This window comes from Gossypium raimondii, chromosome 13 (assembly GCF_025698545.1).
Source record: "Gossypium raimondii isolate GPD5lz chromosome 13, ASM2569854v1, whole genome shotgun sequence".
In the NCBI taxonomy this organism is placed as follows: Eukaryota; Viridiplantae; Streptophyta; class Magnoliopsida; order Malvales; family Malvaceae; genus Gossypium; species Gossypium raimondii.
Genome location: NC_068577.1, coordinates 6,760,575 through 6,783,445, shown reverse-complemented (window position 1 = coordinate 6,783,445; position 22,871 = coordinate 6,760,575). Strand labels below are relative to the sequence as shown.

Below are 22,871 nucleotides of genomic sequence, written 5' to 3'. Positions count from 1 at the left end.
CCATTATCCATATGGGTTTTATGCACCATTAGTGAATAATAACATGACATTTCATCATTGAATAAAATAAAAATAAAACTTATAAATAAAAATAGTAATAACTTTATTTAAATATAATTTAATATTAATTTATTATAAATAAATGCAAAAGTAATCCTAAATTCAAGACCCTAAACTTTAAATTTAACACCTTAAATCTTAAACCCAAACTTTAAACATGCAGATTCATAGAACTTCACAATCATAGTGGATTCATACAAGCGGACTTTGCCGCGAACTTCATTTGGCAAAATCTCATATATAACTTTAACATAAAGCTTATAAAATAAGTCCAATAGACTTTCATATCTTTCACAACTTTCATATGCCTTGACCATGGACTTACTTACACATATGTGGCTTATAGCCTTAGACTCCACAGAGTCTCATACATACATAAAACCCACATTGGTTTATCATAATTATTTGCGCATATATCTCCATACAATCCAACTGAACCTCTGCAAAGCCTAAAACTATGCATATACATTATTCGTACTATCCATCCGAACCTCCACAAAACCAAATAACATGTGACAAAGAGTGTTCAACATGACATTTCTTCATCTTTCATCCGCCAAAATAGTCCTCCATATCATTCATAATTTAAACAGGCTTGTAGCAAGCATTCAACTGATCATTTTATCGAAAACACAACACATCATACCAAAACATAGCATCATGTGAACCATGAAGAAGATAACGTCATCAATAATTATTTTTCCCAATGAAAGTTTATCAAACAGTGATCTGAAAAGTATAATCGAACATGCAATTGTAAAACAATACTTTACATAAACCATCCATGGTAATACAACTCATCATCAGCAGAGCATGAAAACAACCACAACATGGAATTACAATACTATATAGATTTATATAAAATAACCATAGAAAGTTTGAGTTTAGAAACTCACCAACAAAATACCTAGGTTGACACAGTTTACACCTGCTTAGCCTTCCCTTTATCACTTGAACCTCCTCTTTCTTGGTTGGCTAAATATAACAATTATATAAAGATCAAAACGAAGATATATATATATATATATGTAAGAAACTTTAATCCATATGCATGCAAAAGAATTATAATTGATAACTACAACTTTAACATCACAGTTCAAAATTATTTATGTTGAAACCCCCAGACTTTTCTTCTTTTTTCTTAAATCGAAACGTACATAAGAGTTAGAAGGATTACCAGATTGCTAAATTCTCAAGTATTTATGCTAATAGCTCAGATTCTTCCTTTCATGCAACTCGTTTCTTAGTTTTTTTAACTTGCAGAATGAACCAGAGAAGAAAGAGATAGAAGAATAAGAGAAAAAATGAATATCAACATGAAGAATCCTTCTTATATATAGTCTTTCACCACCGCTTCCTTTAATCCCAGGTCAGACAGTATAATTAATACCATTAATCATAATTTTTTCCACTAACAAAAACTTTTAGTTCTAATTTAACGAAACTAAATTTTAAGATCTAACTATTTACCCAACCAACCCACAAAGTTCACATAATTACTCTAAAACCCGCTTGAATAGAAAATTTTCTAATTAAGTATTTAGAATTTGAAGTACTAAGTACAATTGTAAGTTGAAAATTCTTGAATATAAACAAACTTGAAGGACTTTTATGAAAATATAACTTGCAAAATGCCATTAAAAATTATATTACATAGATATATAATAAATGATATGCTATATATGATAAAGTAATAGTGTAACTTTTTAATTTTACAAGGCTTCCAAGTTTTCTATTTTAAATACTCCTTAGGGATTAGGGGTTAATTGTATATTTAAAAATAGTAATTTTTAATTTACCTGTTCTATATATGGGTCTAATTTTAGTTTTAGACTTTTAATCATGACATTTAGATTTAACCTTTCTATTTTAATTTGGTATAATTTATTTATTTTTATTTTATAATGTTATTAGAAAGTTTAAATTGATAAAATATTAGTTACTGTCATTAAAGTGATGACATGATATTTATTATTTTATTAATTTGGATATGCTTACAATCTTAAATAAGTAAACGATCAAGATGAAATCATATGCATGGTTTTTTAAACTGGACTAGTGGTCAAATAAGTTAGGCCATTATAGTTCCTGAATCGATTGGTCTGATTGTCGATCTGATTTCAATTAAAAAATTATAAAATTTGGTTCATTTGATTTTATACTAATTTATAAGTCAATTGTTTCTTTTCTTATTTTAAATTGATGTTCCAACTATTATGATTATATGTGAAAAGTAAAGTAGAGACTTAAATAAACAAAATCTCTTCTATTACAATGGAATGCAGAATTTATGGGGATTTTTCTTTAAAACATTTTAGATAGATTTTGATATTAGTATCTGGAATTATCCGAGTTATTTATAAGCATTATTTGCAATTATCAAAATTTATTTTGTTTAATTATAAATTTTGGTTTTTTATTTTATTAAAATTGAGAGGGTAGTCTTTATATTTTACGGAAATTAAGAAATTAGTTCAATTATTAACAAACACAATAATTTTAGCTTTTCTTTTCTTTCTTTCTTTCTTTCTTTTTTTTTTTTTTTTTTTTTTCATTCAAATTGTTGAATTATTGATTTTTCCCTAATATTCTTCTGTTAAAAGAGTTTATTTCTGTATTAATGATTTAATGGTAAAGTTTAAGACTGTTATTCAATTAAATCCACTTTTTAGTTTTCATAAGTTACAAGAATTAAATTTTGACAATTAAAGTAAAAAATTAATTATTTGATTTTCATAAAATAGTAGAGTGAAATTTTAGAGTGATTTACCAGAAAAGGCCCATTTTTTAAAAAAATTCTGGAAATGAGTCATTTTTGTTGAAATTTACGAAAATGGGCTGATTATACAAAAACGCGCCAAGCTGGTGTCGTTTTCAGGGGAAAATTAGAAAAGTGCATCCAACTCATCACTTTTTCCCCCTGACCAGTAAAACGCGTCCAAGCCAGCGCGTTCCCCCCTACGGTCACTTGCAATGGCTATAATAATTTTTTATTAAAAATTTGTTCGTGTTCACTATAATTTAGCAATGGCTAGTTCTCTAATCCATCTTGATAACAAGCACATCTTCGTCAACCAATTGCAAATGGTAAGAAAAAAATTTAATAATTTTTAATCTTTTTTAAATTTTTTTATTTCATTGTTATATTTTAACTTAATATTTTTTTATATTTTTTTACGTAAATAGTTGGAAGATCGAATTTTACAATGTCATATTCGTAATTTACCCAGTCCTCCATCACCGTTGATCGAAACATACTTGAGGGAAGTCGATTTTTGACACGTAGCTCTTATAGGCTAGGGGTGTAAGTTGGACCCAAAACTTATAAGTGCATTGGTGGAGAGGTGGAGACCCGAGACGCACACATTCTGTCTTTCATACGGCGAGTGTACTATCACTTTGGAGGGCATGTATTTATAGTTGGGGTTACCCGTAGACGGGTCAGTAGTCATTGGGTCTATTCAGTTTGCTGATTGGGGAGTCGTATGTTTAAATCTTTTGGGTGTAATTCCGGAGATGATTTACGGAGGTTGGATCAAAATGGCTTGGATACGAAAAAGTTTTGCGGAGCTGGTTGAGGATTCGACTGAAGTCTAAAGAGAACGATGCGCTTGGGCGTACATCCTTCAGATCATCGAAGGTATCCTGATGCTGGATAAGTCACGAAATCTCGTCCATCTAAGGTGGTTGCTGAAACTCGTTGATTTTTGAAGAGCGGGCGAACTCAGTTGGGGGTCCACTGTGTTGGCGACATTGTACCGGGAGATGTGTTGAGCGGAGTAACCAGCGAAAATCAAAATTGGTGGTTACCTTTTACTACTACAGTCATGGGCAATCGAGCGAACTAACCGTATACATTCCCACTCGTAACAAGGTAAAATTCAGTAGATATCGCCATGATTAAATTGATTTAAATTTAAATTATTATGCTAATAAGTTATTTAAATAGGTGGAACCATGCGTCGAGTCACGTGGGATTACCTACCGAGCTTCAATATATACGCCTTCTATTAGACTAATGATCGGAAGCGGAGGTATGTATTTATTTAATTTTAAACTATATACAAATAACGTAGTCGATTTTGTATTTAATAGTATATATATAAATAATGTTTTTTATCACGTTAATACAGTTTGAATAGACACCATATGAGGATCTGAAAATTTGAGCAGTAATCCCCGAGGAATTCTTTGTGGTAGTGTACGCAACCGTTGAGATGCACGAGACTGATAAAGTGTTGCGACAGTTCAGATTCTAACAGTCGATACCCGTGGTACCTCAAGAGCTTGATGATCTGCATCGTATCGACTTACGATGACTATATGAGAATTGGCCGGTATTTCGCTCGCAATATATCAACATGTAGAATAATCGATATGATTTTTTTACCTACTCACGAACCTATTATTATTTCAGAGTTAGCATACAATCCGGAGTACATGCCATGGTTTAGGATCCATAACAAGCCATATTTGTACAGGGAAGAGGCAAGGTGTCAGCATCTCCATATGAGTAGGCCACGACTGGGCCTTTTAAATCCAAGGGGTGGCAAGGCGAACCCATCATCAACGCCCACGCAAGAACTGGCCCCGATGACCTCAACATCGATGCCCACACCACCCCCCGTTCAGTATGTACCATCTTATTCTAGTGCGTATCCTAACCTTTTTATTTTCACACAAGTATAATATATTGCACCACATTTTTTTACTTCTAATCCTATGTCAGGTTGGACTGTTGGTCATCCATCCTCGATGTGGCACACGCCCGAGCCATCTCATTTCTTGATGATGCTGATGCTTACGATAATGTATAGGCCATCTATGCATGAGGCACCAACGAAGAGTCCACTTGTTATCCCATTGGTTTATGGAACTCAGCATAGTTACACACATTCGTCGTTTATGACGCAAACACCTCCAGAATCTTTGTTCTAGCAATGTGAGTCATCTTTCCAAACACCTATTTATAGACCGGAGGATACATGATGGCAACCGATAATGTAAGGATCACAATTGACCGAAGGCGAAGAAAAGGAGCAACTAAGACCACAACCCCACCCAGAAGTTAAACCCAGAAAGAATTCAGTGCGTAACCGTCAACCACCCCTATGTGGCACAGATTCTAACTGGCATATGCATTGATTAATTTTATATTGTATCATTTAAGAAAATAGAAGTTATTTTGAATCTTTTTGTACACTGTCTGATTTTTGTACCATTCACATTTAGTCAAAATGGAAATTTACTTTGATTTTTTTTTCACATATTATAGCAAAATGAAAATTTACTTTGATTCTTTTCACATATCAAATCATTCGAATCAAACGAATGACTTGTATGGCCGAGCCTCTTGTGTGGTAGTTCTGCAAACTCCAACCCATCCTCTGTCGATAGATCGACATTATGCATGTGGGCTGGAGAAGAGTACGCCGTGAATCATGGATATTCTTCTTCTTCTTCTTCTTCACCCCCTTCACCATCTTTGGTTCAGTTAGAACAGGCTCTGTTTCAGAAAATAATGCAACTTTTGAACCGTTGGCATTGGGCTCCCGGGATGGATCCATATCAGATTCATTGTCATCTTCATTCTCGAACCTACCAACATCTGCCATGTTGGAGGTCCCTTCGTCGATGGACGTCGTAGGGAGTACATCATCCCTTCTCATGTACATGTCAGAACGTCTAAAATTACATGTCGATTACCAATCACTGGAAGTTACTGCCATTCCCCAACAAGTATTCCCAACGTTGAACATTGATCCACCAAGGTTCATGTCCCATCCACTAACTGAGTGTCGTGCAGGGGTCATATATTTCGTTCTACCACCAAAACCTGATAGTTCGAGGTTCTACCTCCCACGATTGAAATCTAAGGCCGAGATAGATGAATGTTTTCTTATTGATGATTCTGAGATATCATAATGGGACCTTTCTAACAAAGTGGTTAGATTATCGACATTTTCAACCATTCTCACCTCTCGAACAGGAAAAGATGTTGAAGTCACAAGTCCTTCAACTGGCCTTGAAAATTCCACATATAACTCAAGAAACGATGATCCACTGTCGATGTGCATCTGCACCATCGCCTCCAAGCTCCGAGCACCTTTGATAGCGAATGCATCATATCTCGCAGGATCGACCGAAGCACAAAATCGATACTTATGAGACAATACTCTCATTGTCGTAGATCCGATGATTTTTTGCCTAATTCTTTTCTGAGGTTCTAGCAACTCTATGTTCTGGTTAAAATCCAGTTACGTTGTGTTCTCCCATAAAAAAACCACTCCATTCTCGGTGTTACGGACTTCACTGTCGTAATAAATAATAACACTAATCTGTCCACTCATTTTTAACCAAATCATTTGTTGAGAGAATTTCGAAACAAAAAAATTATGCAAAAAAATATAATGCTTCAAATAAATATTAACACGAAAAATCAATGCTTATGCTTGCTTTTTTTTACAAATAGTATCATTGCTCCAACTTATACCTTCCCTACAAACTTATATTATTCTGAACTTCTTCAAATTCTATTTCTCCAACTTATGCCACCAGAGGCTGAAATATGAGTCATTTATAGCCCAAGGGATAACATCCCATTCGTTTCTGTAAAAATGCCCTGAATAGTAGGGGTTGAAATTTGTAGAGAAAAAACGCTCCAAGTAGGATGCATTATCAGCAGCAATACTAAAAAGGGCATCCAACTGGAAGTGTTTTCAGTACTTTTGCTGATAGTGCATCCTTCTTGGAGCATTTTTCTCTACAAACCTCAACCCCCACTATTCGGGGCATTTTTTAGAAATGTTTCAGATATCTCGGGATTCCCGGGAGATTTTTTGAAAACTCATCTCGTCAAATTTTTTTTTCATAACCCTTAAACCCTAATTTTTAAACACTAAAAACCCTAATAATAAAATCCTAAACCCTAATTAACATACACCCAAAACCCTAATAATAAAATTATTTTTCCTAAAACCTTAAAACACTAATTAATAAACATTTAAAATTAAATAAAACACTAAATGTAACAACCTGGTTTTGACCCTAATCGGAATAGTGGTTTCGGGACCACAAATTCGATTTAGAAAAATATTTTTATATTATTTTCTGTGTTCATTATGTGTGAATTTATTAGTGTGAAAATTTCGTGCTTTAATTTTGTCGTTTGAGTGTTTGATTAAATAAAAAGGATTAAATCGCGTAAAATAAAAATTTAGGGGTTAAAGCTAAAAGTATCTATTTGTTGTTGCCTTTTTATTTGGAAGGTTTAAACATGCAATTAGACCATTAAATAGTTAGTGGATGGCTAAGGACAAAACTAACCTTATTATATAAGTTATATTTATTTAAATAAGGTTAAATTAGTAAATTACAAATATTATAATATATGATTGTTAAAAAAAACATAAAAAAAAACATTAGATGATTATCATCTTTCTTAGCCGAAACCAAGAAGGAAGAAAGCCATTAAAACCTAGTTAAGTTTCGGCCATATTCAAGCTTAAATTCAAGGTTCGTTTTGTTCAGTTATCGATAATTTTTACGTTTTTGAGATCGTTGCTTTGTGTTCTTCAAAACCCATGTTTTAATTTTGTGAATTGTTGATGATTTTGAAATGTGCCATTGATGAATGCTTGGACTTTGTGATAGTTGATGATGAAAAATGAAAGATATGTGATAGATTAATATGTTTTGTATTGGAATTTTTAGTGAAATTGAGTATATAGGGCTAAATTGTGAAATTAAATTTTTGGGGACTAAAATGTGAAATAAATGCAATCTGTGGACTTGTATGAGAACCATGAATATTCGGCCCTTGTGTGGTATGGGCAAATTTTGTATAAATTGTGTTTTATGCAATAGGGAGTAAATTGCAAAAAGTGTAAATATTAGGGGCAAAATAGTAATTTGTCAAATTATGTGTTTTTGGATTAAATTGAATGTGTTAATAAATAAATTATCTTATTTTGAAAATATTTAGATCGAGAACCAAAGAAATCGGAGTTAGATCGGGGAAAAGCCAAATTAGTCGAATAATCGTCCGACTTCGATTTTCTATCGTCCGAGGTAAGTCTAATAGCAAATGTATGTCATTAAATTAGAATATATATATATATATATATATATATGTTCTATAAGCTGAATTTTATGTTCTATAAGCTAAATTTTATGTTATGAATTATATAAATTTGTTAGCGAATGTATGTTTTAAGTTTAATAAGTTGAATTAGCTTTGTTATTTTCATATTATTAGCGGGATATACAAGTAGAAATTGGAATGTTGAAATTTTATTTTACAAATATTGAATATGTTATATCAGCATGCTTGAGTTTAATAAGATGAAGTTAATAGTATATATTAAATAAATATATGATATTGTTCGAATGTGTAATACAATTTCTTTAAGTTGAATTTAATGATATAAATTGTATGTATATATGTGGTTCGAATAAATGATGCAATGTTTTGAATTGAATGAAATGATATGAAATATATATATATATATATTTATATATAAGAGGTTAGAATGTAAGATACAAGTTTCTTTGAGTTGAATCTAATGTTAATAATTATATATAATTGTACATGTGAATCGAAAATAGGATTTGAGTTTCTTGAGTTGAACTTAATGTTGTGAATTATGTATATGTGGTTCGAATGTGAGGTTGCTATGAAGAGTTGAATATAAAACAATTCTTATCGAGATATAGTTTTTGAGAAAGATCTATGTGTGTTATAAAGATTTATATGAAAGATTAACTTTGCATCTCAGTTATTCAGGCTATGTGCCTAGCAAGCTTAATGCCGGTGAAATAATTCAGACCTTACGTCTAGCAGGCTTAATGTCGGTGATACATTTCGGACTATAGGTCCAGCAGGCTAAGAGCTGGTGTACTGAATTAGGTTTTAAAACCTAGCAGGCTAAGTGCCGGTGAATCTGTTCAAATTATGTGAGAATATGCAATTGATATATCTATAATTTTGATTATATGAAATTGATGAATACATAAACATTCAGTTTTTATATACTTGGTAAGTGTATACCTACATTCGGGTTTTGCATTGGTTAAATATAATTGTATGCTTTCGGTATATACAATTAATAAAAGCATATGTATATTAGGTAATATGCGATTGTTGAATTTATAATTACATATGGTGATATACGGTTGTTCAATATATATATATATATATACAAATGATTATATAATGTGATTGGTATATATAGCATTCGGATGTATGCAGAAATAAAGATGCATACACATTCGGTTATAAAATTATTAAACATATGATTATATATATACATAATCGAATATTTACGTAAACGTGTATATACATTCGATTTAAATTGTTGAATATACATGTATGAAATCGGCACATGTGAATTAGAAGTATAAATGTGCATTTGATTCATGTAGTTGATAAGTAAAAATATAAGCTTTCGACATATGTATTTAAAAGATCATAGACATGCATTCAATGAAATGCAAATGATAAGTATATTTGGAAATTTCATATGCAATTAGTGATTATGTATGTAACTTGATTTTAAGCATATAATGATTATACATATGTTTGTTTATATGTATTTTAAATATGTTATAAACTTACTAAGCTATAAAAGCTTACTTTGATTGTTTTTGTTCATTTGTTTTATAGATTTTGGTGATGCGTTACGAGCTCGGGGATCATCAGCATAGTCTATCACACTATCGACTTCTTTTGGTATTTTGTCAAATATTTGAACTCGATCTTATGGCATGCATAGGTTTGAGTATGATGTTGGTTAGATTTTGATTGTAAATTATAAATAGCTATGCGAAAATGATTTAATTTCCATGTTTTGTGATCAGTTTGGTTTTAAAAATGGTTGTGTTTGTTTGGTAATGCCTCGTAACCCTAATACAGCGACGGATACGGGTTAGGGGTGTTACACTAAAATCCTAATTTAATAAACCCTAAACCCTAATTAAACAATTAAAACCCTAAAAACACGGGGGAAAACGTGCTAACCTAGATGCGTTTTTCTTTAGCAGCTGACCTGGACGCATTTTATTGGTCAGGGGGAAAAAAGCTCTGAGTTGGACACGTTTTTTTTTTTATTTTCCCCTAAAAATGGCACCAATTGAGCGTGCTTTTGTATAATCGGCTTATTTCCGTAAATTTTAACAAAAGTGGCCCATTTTCATATTTTTAATAAAAAAAAATGAGCCTGGTAAATCACTCAAAATTTTATAATTAAATCAATTGATTTTATTTGAATTCTAAGAGTTATTTATTTTTGCTAACATTAATATATGTTTTCAATATCTACTTATAGGGATTAATTACTAGCTTCTCTTCTTTTGATTTTTAGCTTTTCATAAAATTATTCATAATTTTTCTCTATCCTTCAAATAAAAATATAAAAGCATGTTTAATTATATAATATATTAATAAATTTGAAAACAAAACAGCTAAAATATGCAATGTTACCATTCGTAATGCATTTTATTTTGAAGATAAAATTTTTATTTTTCATATTTAAAATTTAAATTCAATTGTTAATATTATAAAAATGAAATGTTTTAAATGTAGAAATTTAAAACATGTTTTAACCAAAAAATTACAATGGAAATGATGAGGACAATGGAAAATTAAGAGAGAGATATATTTTTTACATGTGGTTAGATTTGTGGCTTGGCCTGAAAGTTTGCTTGAAATAATAGGGTTTGGATTAAAATATAGGCTCGAAAAATGAGTATGGAAAAAATGATGTCTGCTTTCTAAATAGATCGGGTCTCGGGTAAGCTTTTTTTGTCCGGACCAGTTTGGCCCAACCCAAATTTGTAAAAAGAAACTGTTTTTTTACTGTTTTGCCACTATTTTTTCATTATTTTGCTATCATTTTTTGTTGTTATTGTTTGGATATTATATAACTCTTTTTTTATTATTGGTTTTGGTACTATTTTAGAGGTATTTGCTTTCTAAGTTGCACTTATTTTAATGTTATTTAAGTTTTTTTTTCATTTGTTAGGAAACATTTATTTTAATGTTTTTAGTATATTTGATGTATTATATTTTTTAAATTTATTTTTATATAAAAATTTTAATACAGGTGGACCAAACTAGAATTTTAACATTTTTATCTCCATCGAACTTGAGAAAAAGTTTAGGCCCATTTTTTGAACTAAACCCAAACCTAGAAAACGGGCCTAAAATTTTTACTTTCCCAGTCCGACCATAAACAACAGTAATAATTCATATTAAAAATAAATATAGATTCCTCTTTTCCCATTTCAATCTAAAGCCTTTAAGAAGAAAATTAAGTAGGCAATAAAAATCATATCAATCCTCCAATTAACCAAAGAAAACTAGAAACACAAATGAGAAACATATATATATATATATATATATATATATATATATATATATATAATTTGAATTGGTTCCAATATTATTTGAAAATCTATTTAATAATTGGATTTTGATGTAATTATTTGTAATTACATATGTTTAAACAACTATTATAATTGGTGGGTTTCACGAATTAAATGTAATTGGAACACTCTAATTGTACTATTCGATTTTTAGGAGGAGTCTAAGAACCGAGAGTAATTATGCGGTAAATTATAAGAAATTATCAATTACCTGTGATTTTTCAAACACATATATTATTTAAGTTTAAGAAATTAGTTTTATACAAATTTATAAAAGTTATTTTATACACTAATAAAAAAATTTAATTATAGGATATATTTCATTTTTAAAAATAGAATTATATATTTATTATTGGACCAATATACTTTGTTATTGAACATATCAAATATAAATATTTCACACAACTTTTATCTAATAAAAATTAAGTTTATAAAAGCTATATTATAAATTCTATATTATTCTTGTATAAATACGTATTTGAGCACCCTAGCATAAGTCAATTGCTATATTGTAATCTACAAAGTTGGTTATGCATATGCAAAAAGTTATATTGCACCATATCATGGGGTACAATACCCTTTGAGATAGTGGAGCTAGACACAAGCACTAAAGACGGCTTGTGAGCTATTTAATTTGAAACATTCAAAGTTCTGAAATGTGGATAAGAAGATATTTGTTATTCTAAAGGGAATACATATTAACACCCTTGTCGAAACCATTTTTTGAAAAGGGGTCGACTTTTTATTTAAAACGAAAATGGAGATGGGAGTCGCCACAAATCCTTTTAGATGAGGTGTGATCAGGTCACCTCGAAAAGTGGTTATTTTTAATAAACGACTTGATTTATTAAAAAAACAGTTTTGGTCCACGCAATTCATAAAGATGGGTTCGGGAGTCAGTTACGTACGAGGAAGGATTAGCACCCTCGTAACGCCCAAAATTGGTACCTAGCTGATTAATTAGTGTCTTAGTGTCGAAAATTGAAAACTCAAAAAGAATTTAAAATACGATCCTTTGTTAAAATATCGCTTAATTGAATTTTTTTTAGAAAACGACATATTTCACGTTAATCGAGAAAAAGAACTATATCTCGCAAGTTAGGACACAATGTTTTAAATCCTCGAAATGAGAATAAATAGCAAAGGCTTTATTTATTTTAAAAGATATTTGATTATCTCGGTTTTATAAAGAAACCATATCCCGTAAGTTGAAACACGAGCTCTTTAATTCCCGAGATTATTAAAAAACTTATGTTAAAAAAAGTTCATGTATTCGAATTTATCAAGAAGATCGAAACCCGTAAGTTAGGGAACGACTTTTCGGACTCCCAAAATACGAAACATTGCTTATTTAGAACAACATTTTTAATGTATTGGGTAAAATGTGATACTATTTTGTAATAAAACGTGAAATGAATTACGGTGTCGATATGCATAGCAGAATAACAATAAATGAATTAATGTGAACGACAATATGAAGAATAAAATAAAATAAAATAAACAAACCAAAAATAAAAAACAAATAATAAGGATAATGAACTAAAATTTAAAGCTAAAGACATAATATTGTATAAAACAATTTAAGAATAATATTAACAATAATAATGATGGTATTAATAATAATAATAACAATAATAAAAATCTAAAAATTAAAAATTATATGAAAGGATATAAAAGATAAAATGACATAATAAAATAAATGTATTTAAAATATTTAGATAAATAAATAAAAGGAAATATAATAATGCAAAAATAATTAATTTAATAATATAGTAATAATAATAAGTAAATAAATAAAAGGAAAATAATAATGATGATAATAGTTAATTAATTAATTTAATAATAACATAGCAAAAATAACAAAAAGGACAAAATTCAAACTTTAAAAAAAAATTGGGGCAAATCAGAAATAAATAAAAGGAAAAGGACCAAGTTGAACGCGCGGATAACAAGGAGGGACTAAATGGGAAATAATCCCCACCCTCCAAAACACACAGCTTCAAGGTGGACCAAATTGTAAATTGAAATAAATTATAGGGCACAAATAAAAAAATGAAAGGAACTTAATTGCAAAATAATTAAAAAGCGAAGGGCTAAAGGTGCAATTAGCCCTTCCGTTAAAAACACGCGGATCCTTGGCCGGAGCGGGTCGGGACTTGGGTCAAAGCCAAAACGACGCCGTTTTGGCGCCTAGAGCACTGGCCCAAAACGACGTCGTTTCATAGGGCTTATTTAACTCAAATTTTTTTTAAAATAGTTTCATTTCTGCACTTCTCAAAAAAAAAAACCAAATTTTTCCCTCCAAAACCCTCTCCCCTTTTTTAGAATCCGGCCATCCTCCGGTGAACTCGCTTGCTTATTAATGGGTCATCGGCGACACTCACAGATATCTGGCCTAAGGCCAAAAGTCGCTCTTTTTTTTTGTGAAATCGAAGAGAAAGGGGTAAGTTTCTAAAAAAAGTCGCTTTTTTTAGTCTTTGAGAAAGGATAAGCATTTTAAATGTGAATTAAGTATTTGGAGAGAAAGTGTGAATAATGAAAGTTAGTAAGGACTCAATTGAAAATTTTTTAAAGTTGAAGGATTAAAAGTGAAAATTGACCATTTTTTAATAAATATTATTATGACTGTGATATGGATATGTATTGATACGTGGAGTTGGAAAATTGAGATAGGAATTAAATTGAATAAAGTGGAAAAGTACAAGGACTAAAGTGTAATGTTCTCATTTTATGGAGGAGGGACCTAAATGCAATTTTTTCATCTTTAATTGTTATTTAGAGACAAAATGATGAGATTAAAATCTCATATCTGATCAGGTGAAAAGTTTGTGAAAAATTATGGAACTTAAGGTTGAAAAGTGTTGAAAGTTGATTGGTTGATGGAATATATGGACTAAATTTATATATATATATTTCTACAAAGGTTGAACAGAAGTTGGGCAGCAAAAATAAAAGGGAGGGAAAGAAAGAAAAGGGAGAGAGTGTGTTTGTTAATTTCAGTCATGGAAACAACTTAAATGAAGTTGAAAATGAAAGGAAAGTTAGGAAAAGTGAAGAGAAAGGTTAATTTCAAGTGAGGAAATAAGTAAGTACTTAATTAAATTCAACTCATTATTTTAATTTAAATATTTGAGTATTTAAATTTTAATATGATATAACTAAATAAGATACGATTAAGATTATTGAATATATATATATATATATATTAAATTTAGTAGTGAATATGTAATTAAAAGTATGTTAGTAATGTAAGAAATGATAAAGTGATAGTTTAGTGATTAGTAAATTTTATGAAACTAAGGATTGAATTATAAAGATTGAAAGTTATTTATTTGTCATTGATTAATAAGTGAATAGATGTAGAATAATGAAATCATTATAGAGAGGACTAAATTGTAAAGAGTTTAAAATTTGGTTTGAAATAAATATTGTGATTAAAGGTTTAAATGAAGTGAAAAGTTATATTAAAGTTTTATATAAATAAATATTGAACTTTCATGAATTTAGAGATTAAATTGTAAAATATTCAAAAGTTACTATGTGTACTAAAATAGTGAAATAACTATTTAAGTAAGTGTTTTATGAAAGCAAAGTGTTATATGAAAGTGAATTAAAATCTTAAATGTAAAAGTATTGTAAATATGTGATATTTTAGTGTCTATGTGAATTAATGTATGAAGTGAGGATGTAGTGCATGTGGTTATGTAAGTCAAAGTGAATAAGTAATTTGATACTAAGTGATATATGTGATATGTCAGGTATGTTATATGAAAGTGCTTAATGCCTTAGTGAACTCAGAGGAAATATGATATATGATAATGAAATGATTTTGGAGTTGAGAGGGGTTGAGGGTTAGGATAGGAACTGAGTTGGGGATACGGGGGTTCGAATGGGATTAGGAGAGAAGTATTGGGTTATGTGACGTGTTTACTGGAGTTCCTATATATTTTTCTAGAGTTTCGTTATAGGTCAGGAGTACGTGTTTGGCCTGGATCTCTTCAATGTATCAAATGTTTTGAATTTCTCTAAGATTCACTGAGGACTGCAAAAGTGATATGTGGAAGTAAAAGTGTTATTGAGATATATGTGTTTTAGTAATACACGTGAATTAAGTGTTAAATGAAATATGTGAATTAAGGCTCCGTTTGTTTCACTGAAAATGACTTTCGAAAAATGATTTACTTTTCTAGAAAAGCTAATATTTTTTATGTTTGGATGAATTTGTATAAAATATTTTCATTGTTTGGTAGATTTCTTAAAATATTTCATAAAAGTTGTTTTCAATGAAACAAACATACATTTGAGATTTTTTTATTTTTCATTGTTTAATTGAATTTATTTTATCTACAATTTTATATTTTACATTATTTTTGCATATATTAAATATATTATGTTAAATTGATTCATTACAACGTCATTTTTAATTACATGACTACCAAGAAAGTATTTTTATTTAAAATGTGACATCAACAAAATTGACAAAAAGTTTAACGATGTCAATAATTGGACTTGATTTTCAAATTTGAAAAGTAAAGGGACTAAATTCTTGAAAATAAAAGTATAAAGACTAAATTGCAAATCTGTGAAGTGTACATAGACTTATGACATATTTTAACATTTATACTAATAAAACATTTATTATTAATATATTTATAATTCTAATAAATATTTATTATTAAAATATTGATATTGAATATTTTCAATAATATGTGAATAATATTATTTAAAATTATTATTTTTAAATTTTATTATTAAAATAAAATTGAAATATTAAATTATTTATTAAAATAATAAATTATATTTATTATATTAATAATTTATTATATGAGTAAATATAAATAATTAAATATGTATGTTTAATAATGTTGAAAATATAATATTTTAATAATTTTAAACATTTTTAAAAATAAAATAAAATTTATTATCAATATAATAATATTAAGCTTGATTTAAATTAATTTTTATATAAAAATAAATTATCTATAGAGGAGCTCTTTTTTGGAAAATAACTTACACTTTTCAAAAGGGTAAGTCATTTTATAGGAAAAAGAGCTGATTTTACATTGACCTGTAAGTCATTTTATGTTGACCAAGTTATTTTCTGTGAAGCAAACACAGGAAAATACAGAAAATATTTCCCGTAAAATCTTTTACATGTAAACAAACGGACCCTAAGTGTTTATGTTATGTTTTTCATATGAGAAAAAAAAAACTTTGATATATGAATGTGAAAGTTAATTAGTGACTGTATGTGTTAAAGTAAAAACAATAAGTTATAAAGTTAATTAAATGATTTTACGTTTTGGAAATAAATTAAAAGTTTGAGTATATTAGTGAAAGAAATTGGGTGAATAAATATTATTAAAATTAATTAAATTATATATATAATATGGTAATATTGAATTCAGTTGAATACTTACTTAAGCTATTCACATAGCTTAACGCAAACAAACAAGTAGGTGAAAAAAAGTAGATAGAAGACACGAGAAGAACTTCACGAGGATCACATCAACTCTTAAGGCTTCAAGACTCTTTTGTTATATGATTTTGGACTTGGAAATGACATAGTCTTTATATGTATAGAAAAGTTAGTGAAAGGTACTCAAAAAAGTTGAGAGTTATGAAATTTTAATTTACTTTGTTGAGCCAAGCTTTAATTTTACGATATTAAATGTAGTATTTAGAGATGTTTAATGCTTAAAATGAGCTTAATAACATTAAAAAGAAGTGTCAAATGTGAACTAGCCATTGATGTGATTTAGTGGCCAAATGTGATATTCGTTGCTCGGGTTATCGGTTTAACCCAAGTAAATGGTGTTATAAAATTGCATATGATCCTTATTTTTCTTGTTAATTTCATTTGCAATTAAATATTATCAACAATTTTCTTGGACTAACATATTAATTTAATTTTAATTTTGTTACTTTTTTTCTCAATTATTATTAATAATTTTATAATAATTAATATTTTTAAAAATTTAAATTATGTAAATGTATATAATTAAATTTTATCGCTAAACACGACATAAAAATTACTATATAAAAGAAAAATTGTCCTCCAAGTTGAATCAAACTCTAGATTTACATACCAAACAATATAAATAATACTTATTATCTATTGTATAAAGTTGAAACGAAGTTCGAATTAAACCTACAAAAGGGAAACTAGATGATCACCAACATTCTAAACATCAAAATGGTCTCTCATATGATAACATTTCACTTTAATACCCTGTGAATAACATAACTATGAAACCTATAACAAGAGATCCCATTGAAACAGAAAGCAATGGCCAGCCTGATCCACTAGAAGCCGGTGGCGGTAGCACTGCTCTTCCTCCTCCTGAGACCGTCTTTGGCGCACCTGCGAATGTCGATGGTTGCACACCTACAAATTTGGTAGCAAATTTTAGAATAGGTCTAACTATGGCGTTGTAGTGTCTTTACTAAGCTGAAATTTTCAAATAACAATTAATACATTTTTAACATTTTCAATATACAATATAGTTTTACTTAATATAATTAATGCAAAATAATACTATTTAAAATAATAATTAATTAAAATAATTAACTTTAATATTGATTAAGTTTGATGATTAATGTGCTTGAAATTTTATTTAAGTAATAACTCTATTTTAAAAGCAGCATAATTTTTTAACTAGTAAAAATTTTAATTATTTTTAAATATTTAATTATCACAACTTTCATTAAACAGTATAATTATGAATTAATACGATGGAAAATAAATAGTATTCACGTCAGTTCAAAAGATTTTCCAAACACATGTTTTTATATATATTATAGATATAATATCCAAAAATATCAAATTATTATAAACAGACTATCCGAGTAACCATCAAGTAGAAGTTATAAAAAATAGAGCTCTATTTAAAAAAAATAGAGAAATTAAATTAGTTCAAACTAAAATAAAAAGATTAAATTTTAGAATAGTAGAGGGACTAAAACAACAATTAAACCTTTAAAGTGAAGAACATACCTGGCGCACCAGCAGGTGTAAGAGATACTGCCAAAGAAAACAAAAAGTAAATACCCAGGTTATTAGCCATCAATTCTAAAACTCAAATTCCATTGTTTTCTTTTTAATAAGTTTCATAAAATTTAAGTTTTGGAGTGTTTTGTCTCGATTAGAGATTCAACCTTTAGATTTAGTCAAATATTCAAATATCATTAGTATAGTTTAGGGTTGTTTATTTACTTTGTCATTGTTGATGAATGCATGCATGCTTAATTTCTTTTGCAAAAAGAAAACGAAGGAAAATTAACATAGATCGAACTCAAATTCATTCTTTGCATGGAAGGAAAATTAATTTTACATTAAAAAAATGTCAATGGAATAAAAATTCCCACTTCCCAAACAAAAACTAACCAAATTTTCCCATCAAAATATTTGTTTTAAAAGAAAAGGAAAAACCACTCACAAGCGCATTTAGGGACAGAAGAAGCGGAGATTTTGCAGAGGGCCGGCAAAGTGAAAGCCTTAGTGAGATTCAACGGAACGCCGAGAGAAGCACTTGTTTTAAAAGCCTCACACAAGCACTCGCCGTTTGTATCGAGCACAGTTTTCAAGCCAGAACAGCAGTTTCCTTCTGGCTTTGCAACCTGGCTCCCGCTCGACACAAACGACAAGCAATCGGCCATGTTGATAAACAGGAACGTGCAGTCCCCGGTGGAGGAGAAGGAAGGCGACGGCGCCGCCGTATCCACGTGGATGTGGGCGCCGCCGACGGCGTAGATTGAGAGAACGGAAAGGATTAAAGTGAGAGAGAATTTTGAGACTACCATTATAGAGAGAGGAAACGAACGGGGATTTTTCGTCAGTAAAAAGAGAGAACTAAGTGGGGGATTCGATGACAGAGAAAAATGAGAAGCATGCCCTAGTGAAATATCATTAGTCAAGTCAAACACAAATTTATAACCCGAGTTGAGACTTATCTCGATCGGAATGGTTGTTGTTGCGGTAAACAACTTATAGGTAGTGGGCTCAAGAATGAGGCTTTAATATTAATGATAAAGGTTGAGGTTTTAAGCTTTAAATTTACATGTTCAAATCTCGTCATGCGTTATTGTTATATGTATATCTTGAATCCCATTAAATCTTGTTGTTTTAGATGAGTTTTGTTTAGTTATATTTTGATTTTATATTCAATTATACTTTGTATTAATTTAATTTTACGATATAGTTGATTGATTATGTATTTATGATCATTGTAAACCCTAAATAAAAATGTAAAATTGTAAATTCAAGTGCGTTTTAAGTAGGTAATCTTTTATTTTTGAAGTTGGTACGATTTAATAAGTATATTGATAACACAATTAAGTTATTTTTAAAACTTTTAAGTATGAAGGCTAATCTAGAACATTCAAGTATAAAGATTAACCACATATTTTGTTTTATTTATATGAATATTTTTAAAATTGCTATTATTTTAGATATTTATATCTTTTAAATATTATAACCTATGTGTATAAAAATAAAATATAGTATGGTATTTACATAATTTTAAAAATATTTAGAAAAATCAATATAGTAAGATATTTATATCATTTAAAAAAAAATTAATCTCGCGAGTACAAATACGATTTTATCTATTATCTTCCACATTTGGCAATGAAACCTACCATTTATGTTATAAGAAAACGTATCTACTGGACCTATCATACCATACATGACAAGATTTTGAAACCATATCGTTTAAATACCAGATAAGAGCTGTAATCAGTTTCAAACGAATCTTAGCAACATAGTTATAGATTATAAGAGGGTTTTGATTTGTTTTGATCCAAATTGACAATAATTCTCAAATCATATAAGAAGGCTCCAATTATCTACCTCTGATATTTCACTAAGTACATATTAAATATAACCACTATCTAGAGGTGCTCATGGGCCGGGCCGGGTCAGGCCCAGAGAAAAATTTTGGCCCGCGTCCTAGGCCTGAGCCCGAAATATGAGCCTGAAATTTTGTCCACGCCCGACCCGGGAAAAAATTCCTAAGCCCGAACCTGGCCCGGCCCAGCCTATTTTTTAATAAACACCAAAAATTTATTTTAAAAATAAAAAATAAAAAAAGTATTTTAAAAATATTTTAAAATTAAAAAATAAAATATATATCAATTATCAAAACAAAATGTCTAATTTCATCGAATTCTTGTATTTTACAAATATAGCACGAACCTATATTTATAGTGTACCAATTGATACATCAATATATTTACCACTAAACATCAATTTTCAATTCAGTAATTATTCCACCGAAAGGACACAACTTTATGACCTTCTTAAATCCTACGAAATAAAAAAAAAAAGTATTTATTGACAAATAAAATTTCGTCACTGATTTAAAATATAAAACTACCTATTGGATACAACGACGAAATGTACATTGTCGCTATAGTGTCGTGTTGATATAAATCTTTATCGACGGTAGTTTTTGTGTCGACATCTTAATTTATATTTGACAATCATTTTGTCACTAAAAATATCATCAATTATTTTATCCCATTAACCTTTTTTTACCGACAATTTTGTTACCAAGTAAATTGCCAAGCAGAAAATGACCAAATGTCGTATCTTTTTTTGCAAAAATAAAAATAAAAAAATGCCTCACGCCATTGATGGCTAAAGTGCCACCACTTTCTCTTCTACAAAATGGCCATTTGTCATTTTCCTTCTTTCTTTCTTTTAATTATGATAATATATATATATATATATATATCCATGTTTTGCATTTTAAAATTTATTTAAAGTTATGTATTATTTTAATTAAACACTTAGAATTATCAATTCATAAATTGTATTTTAAATAACAAAAAAAAAATTCATACAACAAAATGAAATAATTAGTTAACTTGTATAACCGAAGACCAACAGTTGCAATTTGTAGGGGCGCCATAGAATCATTCTTGTTTCAACTTTAATCTTAAAGCATGCATCATAGTGATAAACCACTATTCTTCCTTTGTCCACAATATATTAAATTCTCATATGAAAGGCACTTTTTAAAGCCTTAAGATTGTTAGAAAAAACAAATAATAAAGATTGAAACAAGAAATTATGAGGCAAGGTGAAGTGAGGTGTAGTGACTGCTTACCATTAACCATGAGGTTGAGGGTTTGATCCCTGTTCGTGGGAATAAAGCACATTTATCAAGTTCCTCTATTATAAGGACCAGCTCAAATTAGTCCATCTATTATTAAATGGATCGAAAAATGACTTGAAGATTATTTTTTCATTTGTAGCTCAACTCCAAACAAATTATTTCATTTGCAAAATCATAAAAACTTGAAAATGTTATCTAAATGACATTTTAAAACAACAGATGCTAATTCTATTAAAATTTGATATTATTATTTTTTACTAATACAATAATTTAATTAATCTATTTAATAGTATAGAATTAGTTTAAATCAATCCCTATAGAGGACTTGCATGGTACTTTCATCATATATAAAAGGCATAACAATTAATTTAGCACCTAATTAAGATTGATATCTTTGGTTATTTTATCCTTAATATTTTTTTCATCTTTTACCTTTAAATTTTAATCAAATTGCATTTTATTTGGATGGAAAAGTGATTCAACCATTGAAATTTAAGCGCTATTGAATTGATTGTTTGCGTGGCAATTAATCCACGTTCTCAAAAAATGTACAAAGATCATTAAACTATTAGTATATTTACATTTTGGTTATTCAACTTCAAAAAGTTATAAAATGATTATTGAATTATTTAAAAGTTTTCATTAAGTCACTGCTTTGTCAAAATCATTGTTGCATGACCTTATCTATTCGTACCGCCTACATAAAGCTCTCCTTCTCTTCTTTTCTACAATTTAATTTTTTTTTATGAAACAACTTTGGACATCACAAATTTACAAACAAAATTCTAAACAATTTTCTTCTCCAATCTCCGACACTGACCATCACATCGACTTAGATCTAAGATATGTTCTTCTACTTGATGAGTGCTGATCCACCATACCGATCATCGAGCCGTCTCTTAGATCTTGCAAGTTGAATTTTAAATAATAATAAAAAACTGAACAACACGGTAAATTAAATAAAATTTTTCGAATAATTCAATAATTTAAATCAAAACTTAAGAGAAAATTTGATATGATCTAAACAAAAAAAAAAAAAAAACCGTAAACCTTAGGGCTAATTTAACAACGTAAGATTGCCTCCCTTGAGATTTCCTAAGCAATAAAAATCCAAAAGCAAAACGGTTCAAAAATCGTCCTTGTTTTTGCCTTTCATAGCTGTAATGGCATTTCTCGAGAATATATATTTATATATTGACTTTCAAAATATACGTTATATGTTTTATACCTATTAAGATTAAATCCAACACAAGTTTCACTAAGTAC

The 22,871-nt window shown here is 29.1% G+C and overlaps 1 protein-coding gene across 1 annotated transcript; it reads right to left on the bottom strand.

Annotated features, from left to right (window-relative positions):
- Positions 1–17,708: 17,708 nt before the first annotated feature.
- LOC105782190 (non-specific lipid transfer protein GPI-anchored 31) lies at positions 17,709–19,287 on the bottom strand. The gene is made up of 3 exons (XM_012606747.2): positions 18,924–19,287; positions 18,482–18,508; positions 17,709–17,872 (listed from the first exon to the last, which is right to left on the bottom strand). The coding sequence occupies exons 1-3, from the start codon at positions 19,285–19,287 to the stop codon at positions 17,709–17,711; spliced, it is 555 nt and encodes a 184-aa protein (XP_012462201.1).
- Positions 19,288–22,871: the final 3,584 nt, after the last annotated feature.

Excerpts from the sequence above, each read along its gene's own strand:
- LOC105782190 (XM_012606747.2), bottom strand. The coding sequence starts at position 19,287 with ATGGTAGTCTCAAAATTCTCTCTCACTTTAATCCTTTCCGTTCTCTCA. Across the intron at positions 18,509-18,923 it reads TTCTGTCCCTAAATGCGCTT|TATCTCTTACACCTGCTGGT; the intron begins GTGAGTGGTTTT and ends TTTCTTTGGCAG. Across the intron at positions 17,873-18,481 it reads TACACCTGCTGGTGCGCCAG|GTGTGCAACCATCGACATTC; the intron begins GTATGTTCTTCA and ends CCAAATTTGTAG.